We start from the raw sequence: 12,127 nt of genomic DNA, 5'->3' as shown, positions 1-12,127 counted from the left end.
CCAACAAGATTCATAGGAAGTCTCCTACAGGACTTCTAGAAAAATTATCCTTTTTTTCTTTTTGGTCTTTTTTTAGGGCCACAGAAGTTCCCAGGCTAGGAGTCAAATTGGAACTGCAGCCGCCAGCCTATGCCACAGTCACAGCCACACCAGATCCAAGCCACATCTTCGACCTATACCACAGCTCATGGCAATGCCAGATCCTTAACCCACTGAGCAAGGCCAGGGATCAAACCCATATCTTCATGGGTACTAATCAGGTTCTTAACCTGCTGAGCCACAACAGGAACTCCCAAGTTATCCTGTTTTACTAGGAGACACATGGAAGGGACTGCTCTTCTTTGGGCTTGGGTGTTGCTGCATGAAGATGTGATGGCCAGAGTTGCACATGTGGCCATTTTATGAGCACAAGCCTGGGGATAAAAGCCACCAACCTGGGATGGCAGAGAGGAGAACAGAGAGGCCCAAGTCCTTCATGGTGTTGTTGGGTAGTTAAGTTAAAGGACTGTGGGACCACCTGAGCCCTGGAACTTTTGCTCTTTGAAATAATCAGTCCTCTCATTTGTTATGTGTTGTGAGTGGACATTCCTGTTGCTCTGAGGCAAAAGCATCTTCGTTGACACACTGGATTACAAAGGGGGAGTCTGCAGCGTGGATTCAACAGAAGAGAATGAAAAGAACCTGAGTGGGGGAGTTCCCGTCATGGCTCAGCAAAAACTAACCCAACTAGTATTCATGAGGATGTGGATTCGATCCCTGGCCTCGCTCAGTGGGTCAGGGATCCAGCATTGCCCTGAGCTGTGGTGTGAGTCACAGACGTGGCTCGGATTCTGAGTTCCTATGGCTCTGGTGTAGGCTGGCAGCTCCAGCTCCATTCCACCCCTAGCCTGGGAACTTCCATATGCTGCAGGTGAGGCCCTAAAAAGACGAAAAGAAAAAAAAAAAAAAGATATTGCAATAAACTGAGTCATGAATTTTTTGGTTTCCCAGAGCATATAAAAGTTCTGTTTGTACTATACTGAAGGAGAAGAAGAAGAGAGTAGGAGAGAGGGTTCTGAATTATTCCAGGGAACTTGCACCTTTATTTGAACCCTGACCCACCTCACATTCTCACCAGGAAACCTTCTCTTAGGAGGCAGAGCCCCTGAGCCCCCGGGACACACCCTAGCTCTCCGGAGGGCTAGGGCAACAGAGACTGGGTTTCATTTATAGATGAATAATCTCCTTATAGGAAGCTCCAAGACAGAGAAATGGATCCTAGGCATTCTACCTGACATTTCCAAACAAAAAAGTCAAAGCCTGGGAAAGAAAAACAAGACTAAGAAAAAACAAGATTAAAAACAATTTTCCAAAGTTCTCACCATTTGATCAAATGGATTCTCTTATTTCCCTGGAATACCACAAAGCCTGCAGCAGTGAATCCTAAAAATGTTGTTGTGCCTGTTGAATCCTGAAAAAAGAAACACATAAAAACCTATTTGCATTAATGGATATAAAATAAAGGATAAACAATATGCTTATGCGTCCTCACCCTGAGTTAATTTCAGGTTAATTGCAATAACTGTAGCAATGAGCTAGGTTTCTGAGATAGGAATTCCAAGGATAGTACTTATAAAATTTTGGCAAGGTCCAGGAAATTAAAGCTGTCCAGTTGAGGAATGGATCTTCTGCCTCCCCAGAAACTTCCTGGGAAAATACAGATTTAGTCCCAAACCCCTAGTTGACTTCCAAGTGTCTTCTGGGGCTGCCTGAGTGCCCAGATCTGCCCTACAATGGGGGCAAACTGTTCTTGGTTGGCATGAGCTCTGAGACCAAAGCCCCAAGCATCTAATCCCACATAGGACTGGATTCAATCCCACCCAGGATTTCTGAAAATTTAGGTATAAGAACATGTCTGGATATGCCTACTTTGATCCCAGCCTCCACCAAGAAAACTAAGCATTGATAAATGAAGGCAAACAATAACAACACAGATTAGGTCTGTCTCCAAGTAAGAAATAAAACAGAGAGGCTCAGATTTGTGGATCAAATCAAATTTGCTAAACAGAATAATCTGATTTATGCCATTAGCAGGAAGAGGCATCTGGCAAATATTCTAAAATAATTGCGAGCAAGGATGCGCATGCCGGTGTATCAACACCCCCCCTGCCCCAGGCTCTCTGCCTGTGCTGCATCCTCACAGATCCCAGAGGAATTGGGCAACAGGGGCTTAGGGAGCTCCCCAGGTTCCTTCTAATGAGCAGCCTGAGCAACAAGCTCCAGCACTAGGACTTCACCAAATATTATTAACTGGTCCCATCTGGGCAAAGAAATGTTCTAGGATGACTCAAAAGGATATCTTTAAGAGCCTGGCTGATATAAACGCTTCATTTAGGATTGGTGTCTGGTGAATGCATCCGTTGTTGGTGTAGGATATGGAAAGAACACTGTTTTCTTAAAACATTTCTGGAAAACATATGCTTTGAGCATCACCTTGGGAGCTTGTCTGAAAGCCAGACTCTCCAGCTGCACCCCCAGTGACTCTGATTCAGTGGCTCTGGGATGGGGCCTGGGTGATTCTGACACACATGGTCTAGGTTTCCCACTTGAGAGAACTACTGTCAAATAATGCCAGTAAAGGGAAAGAAAAAAACCAAAACATTCTCCTAATATCAATGTTAAATCTTTCTTTTTTCCCTTTATACTTACTCATATTTTTTTTGGAGTGGAAACATGTTTATTTATTTATTTTTATTAAAGTTTAGTTGATTTATAATGTTTCTTCATTTTCTGCCCTACAGCAAAGTGACCTAATCACACAGAGTTCCCTGTGCTGTACAGGAGGACGACCCCATGGCCCATCCATTCCAAAGGTTACAGTTTGCATCCACCAACCCCAAACTACTGACTCTTTTCTTTTTTTTTTCTTTGTCTTTTTAGGGCTGCACCCAAGGCATATGGAGATTCCCAGGCTAGGGGTCAAATCAGAGCTGTAGCTGCCGGCCTACACTACAGCCACAGCAACTTGAGATCCAAGCCTTGCCTACGACCTATACTACACCACAGCTCATGGCAACGCCGGAACCTTAACTCACTGAGCAAGGCCAGGGAGCAAACCTGCGTCCTCATGGAGACTAGTCAGATTCATTTTTGCTGAGCCACGACGGGAACTCCTACTTACTCATTTTTAAAGATTGCATTCTTTTTTTTGTTTTTTTTTGGCTGTGCCTGTGGCATGCAGAAGTTCCCGGGCCAGGGTTGGAACCCAAGCCACAGTAGTGTCAATACCAAATCCTTAACCACTAGGCCACCAGGAAACTCAAAGACTGCATTCTTGCTAGCAATGGCCTTTGAAAATAAATCTGTTTGGATTCCTTAATAGCGGTAAAACCATCCACTTGATGGATGAGTGAATTAGCAAGCAATTAGAAGACTCCAATAGGGAAAATGAACTACTCAAACGTGTGACTTCAGCCTGCTATTGTCCCTTCTGATTAGGCTCAGTGGGTCAGGCTGTGGAAATAGCCTAGGAGTCTGCCAGGCCTGGGCACCAATTAACTCTCTTTGGGGCAAAACTATCACTACCTTTTAGTTAGTGAGGGGCAGTTACCTTGCATGGGTGGGGATCCACCCCATAGGTTTCCAAAGTGTGAGCTTTCAGGAGTAAGTTAAATTCAGCAACCGGTGGGGTCTGGCCTCTGAAATCACACAAGAAAAGGTTAGGGAATTAATATGAATAATGATAGAAACATGGAATTCTTTCATTTAGTAGAATGAAATATTCTTAATTAAGTAAGGGAGAAATCCCTACCTAAGTAGTAATCTGTAAGACTGGTCATTATTTTTCCTCGTAAGGAGCCCTTTGCTAAGAAACCTGAGCCCGTGTCCCTGAGTAATTGTTCCATAATAAACCATCACATACTTGGAAGACTCCAGGGACCTGGACAGTTAATCAGGGTTATTGAGTTACCAATAAGCAGGCCTTCGCAGATTTGATCTGAATATAAATAAAAACTTAGCCTCTGCTCTTTCCTACGTATTTTAAAAGATTATCCAGGGTCAATGGCATTTCTTCTTGCTCGGGGTAGAAAGTGGGCAATCCCATTTCTCCATCCACAAGTGTAAACAGAGCCATCTGGGTGAGAAGAGCTGTCAATTAGTCCGTCGGAAAGCCCTGGATTTTGAAAGGAAATCTCAGGGACTTTCAGTCCTAGCTGTGTCCTCCAGGGTGGTAAACAAGGACTTACTTTTGTCCTGGGGGGACAAAGGGGGCTGCAAAAACAGATGGCTGTGAAGCCCCTTGAGGGCTAACTTCCAAACCAGGACTGTGCAGCACTTCAACGACTGCGTTGACGAACGTGAATATTCCACACACATCTTAGAGAAACCGAACCCTTCTCCAAGGTTAAATATGTAACTAACAACCAAGAAGGATTTGCTAACAATAGGAATTCACTTTTATTTTCACAATGTAAAACGTTATTGCAATATTAACTCTATATCCACCCAAGCATCTCCCTAAAGATAGAATCCCTCCATACTCCCCTCAAGACAGCCAAGAGTCCTCATGCTTCTAATCAAAACTGTATCCCATCTACCTTGGTAAAGCCTTTCAAGAGCTTCTCTTTACCCTGCAAGTTCACTCTGATATGTTTAAGGAACATCTTTATTTTTAAAAATATTTTATTATAGTTTATTTATAATGTCTGTCAATTTCTGCTATACATCAAAGTGACCCAGTTTTATATCTGTCTGTCTATCTGTACACATTCTTTTTCTCATACTACCTTCCATCATGTTGTATCACAAGAGATTGGATATAGTTCCCTGGGCTATACAGCAGGACCTCGTTGCTTACCCATTCTAAATGTGATACTTTGCATCTACTAACTCCAAACTCCCTGTCCATCTCACTCTCCCCCCTCCCCCTTGGCAACCACAAGTCTGCTCAAGGAGCATCTTTATTTATTCATCAAAATCAGCACTGTGGGACACTTTCAGTCCAACAACTCATCTTTGACCAATTCTTTGATTCTTTTTTTCCCCTTCCCAGCCTCCTTCCTCACCCCAACCATTCCCTCTCCCTTCTCTCCTTTGTGAGACCCTAGCAAATGGATTTTGAAATTCTTAGGTCTAATCTTCATCTTTCTTGAAATCTCTTCTTATACTACAATCTGAATTATTCATTCAAACCTCCAGCTTCTTAATTTCTTCTTCAGCTATATGCACGCTGCTTTCCATCCCACTTATGAGTTATTCTAAAATATCAATTAAATATTTCATTTCCAATGTGATATGTATTTCACACTTGAAAGAGATATGTGTTTTTGTTTTATGGGATAAATTTTTCTAAGTCCTCTGAGGATATATATTTTGTTTCTTTAAAGTCCAATCCCTTTTACTCCATTAATGATGCTTTCTTGGTGATACCCCTTTGGTTTGCTGAGTCAGGGTGTCTTATTCAATGAATTAATGTTTCCTTAAGTGTTTGGTGATTCTTGGTTTGGAGGTTTATCTTTGTATTTTATTTTATTTTTTTTTTGGTCTTTTTTTTTTAGGGCCATGCCCAAAGGCATATGGAAATTCCCAGGCTAGGGATCGAGTCAGAGCTGCAGCTGCTGGCCTATACCATAGCCATAGCAACATGGGATCCTAGCAGCATCCGCCACCTACAGTACAGCTCATGGCAACGCTGGATCCTTAACCCACTGAGCAAGGCCAGGGATCAAACCTACATCCTCATGAATACCAGTCGGGCTCGTTTCCGCTGAGCCACAGTGGGAACTCCCATCTTTGTATTTTATGTTATTTGTTTAATACCATGGCCTCCAGAGGTTGTAGGCGAGGGCAAGACATGCACATGGAAAGAGTGAGTTACTAACTTGATTTCAGGCTGAAGGATGTAGCTCCTTCCGGGTATTATCCACACAAGGGACCTCCGGCTCAAGCCTGCTACTGCCCATAATTTAAAACAAGGAGACTAGAAAAAGAGGTCAAAGCTGCCCAATCATTCCAAAGGCAACTGTCCACCCACCATGATACCTTGAAGTACCCAGAACTACTCCTACTCTATACATGTGTTTGACCTGGATTTCCTCCATCTGTTTCCTATCTTGCAGAGATACTGCAGGACATCAGGACATCTGACCCAAAGATGGTATTCTTTCTGTATCAGCTTTATTTTCTTCCTTTCTCTTTTTTTTTTTTTTTTTTTTGATCTTTTTCGGGCTGTACACATGGCATATGGAGGTTCCCAGCTAGGGGTCAAATTGGAGTGGTGGCTGCTGGCCTACACCACAGCCACAGCAATGCAGAATCTGAGCTATATCTTCGACCTACACCACAGCTCACGGCAACACCAGATCCTTAACCCACTGAGTGAGGCCAGGGATGGAACCTGCATCCTCATGGATACTAGTCAGATTTGTTTCTGCTGAGCCACAATGAGAACTCCTACATCAGCTTTCTAATACATTTTCTATCATCCACAGGGACTTGGAGTGGGAAGGGAAGGGGAGCCACATATACTACCTTTTCCTTTTAATAGAAGAGGTAATTTTTAAATCCATCTTTTACAGAACATATTCCTGAGGGATGAACTCAAACACCTGCTTTAGAAAAGTAAGGTCTTTCTAAAGACTTTCTTGGTTTCCTCTTCAGTCTTGATGTTCTGAAATTTCTCTGTGATATAAATAAAGAGAGCCTATTTATTTTTCCACCATGATCAACACTGTATGGCCCTATCAATCCATCAGCTCCTATCTTTCTTTGACCCTTTCTTTGATTCTTTTTTTTGAAGCCATAGTCATTATAATTATTTCTCTTCTTGATAAAGTAACAAGAGGTTTAAAAAAATTACCAACAGTTTTGATAGGGAAAAAAGGACTTTCTGAAAAAATTTTCAATACATACAAGTATTTCTCTCTTCATAGCTCTCTCATAAGTTCCTGAAGTAATAGCCTCTGTTTCAGCAGAAAGTAATTATTGAATCCAAATATTGGATGATTTCTGCCTCCCTCCTCTTTCTCTACATACACACTCACTCCCTTTTCTCACTCACTCACACACACACACACACACACACACACACAGAGCTGGGGACAAAGCATGGAGCATGGGACAAAGTACGTTCCTTAGCAGTACCCCCACTCTGACGGCCCTCAATGCAAAGCTTCAGCCTAATGGTCCAGACTGAGGCCAAAGAGAACCTGAACTAGAGCCAAAGCAGCCCAGTGCCTCCCCCAGCCACAGGCCACCATCTCTGCTCCAGGGTAATCCTCTACTTGTCATGAAAAGCCCTCACTCAGTCCCATAGGAAAAGAAGCTCCTCTGCTCTAGAGAGCTGTCCACTCCCCTTTATAGCTAAACTGTCAGCCCCTTTGTCTAAGCCATGCATTGTTTCTTCCTGAAATTCAAGTTTGCTTTTAAAGTGCACCCTTCTTTTCCATTTAGTTTGAAAACAAATTAATTTTGCAAGGTTATCAGTTAGAAGTTTATAATGGAAAGTGAGTAACTTTTGCTTGTCTGGGTGGCCTCTTTCTGACCACTTCCCTGTCCCTTGTAAATCTGATGAGCATCTAATTGCAAATACTCAGTCCCAGATGGCAGCAGGGTACAGTGCTCCATAGCTCCAGAGGACACACCATTAAACTCAAGGACCTCTGCTCTTCAGAAGATATCATCCAGGGGTGAAAAGGCAAGCCGGAGTATGGCAAAAGACAATCAAAAAAGGACTCCTATGTAGAATTTTTTAAAAAAGAAAATCTTCTCTAAGTCAATAAGCAATAAAACATTTTAAAGATAACTCAGAAGATAAAATGGGAAAAGGCATCAAGAAAGCCAAATAGCCAACAGCCACATGAAAATTGCTTACCCTCTTTATGATCAAGAAAATGCAAAACTCTAAGAAGTCATTTACAGATCCATCTGACAGAAAAAAAAATTTTTTGAGAAATACCCGGCATGCATGAGACTGTGTAGCAAAGCAACTCTCATATACTGATGGTGAAAGTGTAATCTGGTATTACTATCTGGAAAACTGACATTATCTATTAAAGTTAAACATGTTTACCCTGTAATACAGCAATGTCCTTCATAGTTATATATACAACAGGAACCAGTGCCTATTGCACCAAGAAATATGTGAATTTTCATAATAATGCCATTTGTAATAGCAAAAAGTAGGAAATAACTCAAATATCTACCAATGGTAAGATGGACATACAGTGGAATACTATACAGCCATGAAAATAAAAATGAATTTTAGCTACACACAACCAGATGGGTGACTATCACACATACAACTGAACGAAACAGGCCAGATATCAAAGAATACACACTGGATGTATTCCATTCGTATGTCTTTTTAAAGGAGGAAAACAAAACTGAAGTCAGAGATGTGATTACCTAAGGGAAAGAAGGAGAAGGTAAATATTGCAAAGGGGCTTCTGAGTTGTTACCAGTTCTCTCTCTAACCTGGGTGGTGGTTACCTACTACTTGCTTTGTAATAATTCATTGACCTTGACATTTATGTTTTGTTTGCTTTTCTGAATTTGTGTTATACTTCAATTTAAAAAAGGGTGTGGGAGTTCCTGTCATGGCGCAGTGGTTAATGAATCCAACTAGGAACCATGAGGTTGCGGGTTTGATCCCTCGCCTTGCTCAGTGGGTTAAGGATCCAGCATTGCCGTGAGCTGTGGTGTAGGTTGCAGACATGGCTCAGATCCCACGTTGCTGTGGCTCTGGCATAGGCCAGCAGCTACAGCTCCGATTCGACCCCCAGCCTGGGAACCTCCATATGCCATGGGAGCGGCCCAAGAAATGGCAAAAAGACGAAAAATAATTCATTAATTAAAAAAAAATAATAAAAAAGGGTGTGAAGCACTGGAAACCCTCGTATATTGTTGGTGTGGATGCAACAACCCTTTTGACAAACAAGCTACCATTTCTTAGAAAAGCTGAAGTTGTGCAAACTCTATGGCCCAGGTGTGTACGTGGTCTCCATACCTAGGTGTGCACCTACGCACCTTTCACATACACTCCCATGGGAAGTATTCAAGAAGCCATAATAACTGTTTGCAAACACAAAAATCTAGAAATGACCCCAATGGCCATCAACAGAATGGACACATCAATCATGACAGGCTCACATGATAGAAAATTAATCACACAGAAGCAAACATGAAGACCTATGGCTGTATGCATCAATGTGAAGACCTCAGAAATATAACATTGGTGGGGGAAAAGGGAGATACAAGAGGAGATACGATTTCATTTACATGAAAGTCAAAAACAGGGGAAAAAAACCCCAAAGCAATACATTACCTACTTCCTGAGGTACAAAGTACATTTATAAAAACACAGGAGGATGAATGACCTACAATTCAGAATAGCAGAGAGGAGAGAGAGAGAAGTAATTTGGGAGGGACACTTGAGAAGGACAGAGGGCATCTGGTGATCTTCTAATTCAAAAGCAGAGTTAGCGGGTCACGGGTATTTTTTCAACTATTCTTTTTTTTTGTCTGTGAGATCTTTTTATTATTATTATTATTATTATTAAAGTATAGTTGATTTACAATGTTTTGTCATGTTCTGTGGTACAATAAAGTGATCCAATCACACATTTCCCTGTGCTGTGCAGCAGGATACCACTGCCCATCCATCCCAGATAAAACAGTTTGCATCCCCCCGAACCCACAAAACGCCCATCTCTCTCACTCCCTCCCCCTTCCCCCACTCCCCTGGGAACCCCAAGTCTGCTCTTCTTGGCCATGCTCTGTTTCTGTTTTTTGTTTATTTGTTTAAATTATATGCATATTATATATACTCTTTTACATATTATACATTTACAAAGATTAAAAAAGAAACAACTCCTGTCTTTTTAATAAAAGAATTATTTGGTGAAATATCATGCAGCCTAATAGCACCACTGAACTAAATGGAATAGGCCAAGAACAGAATGGAGGTACATGCAGGACAACCTTTTACTAAACGCTCCTGTTTTGAGCAATATGTAATTGTTTATATTGCCAAGCAGTGTCTATTTTTTTCACTGAATAGTCATCAAGCAGTAATTCTTATGCTCCTTTTATAGATGAGGATGCTGACCCTCAAAGAGGAAAAGTAACTTGCTCAAGGTCACTCAGCTATTAAGTGAGTGCAAATCCAAGGCAGCCTGGTTCCAAAGTGCTTCTCAGGACCTCTGCCACCATCATGACCAACATGATACAGTCCAGGGCCATCTGCCTGCTCTCCTGGATGCCAGGCCAAGCATTGCCAAATGACATCTATTAGAAAGCATTTTTCAAATTCTCAATATTTCATCTCATTAGTGATGAGGCAATCCAACCCAGATGATGGATATTTAGATCTGATTATCGAGCAGTGATACTCTGTTTCAATCTATGTCAGAGATCCCCAGACTAGAGCATGTAGGCTAAATCTGGATCACTGCCTAATTTTGTACAGCCCTGGAGCTGAGAGTGTTTTTGCAGTTTTTAAATGACTTGAAACAATCAAACAAAGAATGATATTTCCCACCCCCCCAAAAAAAAAGTTTTATTAGAGCAAAGACACTTATTTGGGTACTGTCTGTGGATGCTGTCATGCTATGATGGCAAAATGAGTAGTTGCAGCAGAAACTGTAGGCTCTGCAAAGCCTAAGATGTTTCATAAACGGACTAGGACAGAAAAAGTTTGCTGAATCCTGATCTAGGAACCAAACACAGGAACAGAAAACAATTGAAGCTGTGTCTCTTTGATTTCATTCAATGAAGATAAAAAATGGTACCTACCTCCAAGGTTTGATGTAAAGAGTTAAGCAAGTTAACAGATGTAAAGCCATGAGACTAGCGCCCGGCACAAACCATGCTCTCTCCTCACCCTCTGAATAGCATTTGTTCCCTTGCTAGCCTTGCCCATGACTGAAATCAGAAATATGACATTGGTGGAAATATTAGGAAGTATGTCACGATATTCACAGCAGGAGTTCCCACAATGGCTCAGTAGGTTAAGAACCTGACATAGTGTCTACGAGGATGTACGCTGATCCCTGACCTTGCTCAGTGGGTTAAAAATCCAGCATTGCCGTGAGCTGTAGGTCGTAGACACAGCTCAGATTCTGAGTTGCTTTGGCTGTGGCCTAGGCCTGCAGCTGCAGGTCTAATTTGACCCCTAGCCTGGGAACTTCCATATGCCACAGGTGCAACCCTAAAAAGCAAAAAAAAAAAAAAAAAAGATATTTACAGCAGACCAAAGGCCCCTCCCCAAATCAGCATCATCTGTGTTGGGTTTGATGTACATCTCCAATAGCTAAGCATTTAAAAGACCTAATCTGAAAAGTCATACACAGAGAAAAGCTACAAATGTTCAGTGAAGGGAAAGGGTTCAAAACCAGGGACAAAAAGTGGAGACCCTGATAGTGATTAGAAACTCTGACTTAGAGTCCTCCAGACTCACTAAGGAAGAAATCATTTAATAGTCAGGTTTCCAGAAAGACACTAAGATCAAGTAAAGAGAAATTTGTTTTTCCTTCGAATCTCTCATCGGACATTTGTTTCTGACAAGAACTGTTTGGAAGTGGAAAATAATGACTTTCTATCCTTTAAATCTTGCATCAGGAATTCTTCTGCTGAGTCTCATAGTGTCTCTAATGAGACAGAGGTAAAGGCCAGTGTTTAGTTGAATTCCTTTTCAAGAGCTAACAATTCTCTAAAGATATGCTTTTCTAATAAATTAGGTGAGGTCAAGTAATTAGGCATTTAGCTGTGTATCTCCCTTCTGCCTGTCTGAAATGTCTTTTTTTTTTTTTTTTTGCAGAGAGGAACACTCTCTCTCTTAATGATCCTCCTTTAGCATACCATTATCTGGAGTACAAAAATGTACAGCACCCCAAAGGATGAAGGCAAATTATTAGTGGACATTACATTAATTATGGAATGAGGTGTGGATCTTGCCAGCAATGACCTGGGCTGCTTGGAGCACAGCTGGGCAGGGAAAAGGGTGGATTTGGCTCCATCTGATCCCCTTGGGTCTGTGAGCTCTGCAGTTAGAAGACCAATAGAACTGTCTTCGAATACAAAGTAGAATCCTCACCTTGAGTTAGGTTAGGTTTTGTGGCAACTTGGTTGCAACTTTAGAGTTTGTTTA

At 41.7% G+C, this 12,127-nt stretch overlaps 1 protein-coding gene across 3 annotated transcripts in view; it reads right to left on the bottom strand.

Moving 5' to 3' along the window:
• The window catches only part of FRMD3 (FERM domain containing 3), a 320,699-nt gene that overhangs the window by 75,220 nt on the left and 233,352 nt on the right, over positions 1-12,127 (bottom strand). For all 3 annotated transcript variants that reach the window (XM_047754939.1, XM_047754940.1, XM_047754941.1), the window contains 2 exons: positions 3,590-3,677; positions 1,362-1,450 (listed from right to left, as the gene is read on the bottom strand). In XM_047754939.1, the coding sequence (XP_047610895.1) occupies positions 1,362-1,450; positions 3,590-3,677 (177 nt within the window). The remainder of the gene's footprint in view (positions 1-1,361; positions 1,451-3,589; positions 3,678-12,127) is intronic.

Source organism: Phacochoerus africanus, chromosome 12 (genome assembly GCF_016906955.1).
Source record: "Phacochoerus africanus isolate WHEZ1 chromosome 12, ROS_Pafr_v1, whole genome shotgun sequence".
NCBI classification, from domain to species: Eukaryota; Metazoa; Chordata; class Mammalia; order Artiodactyla; family Suidae; genus Phacochoerus; species Phacochoerus africanus.
Note: the sequence above shows the minus strand (reverse complement) of the source record. Positions and strands in the feature narration are given on the sequence as shown.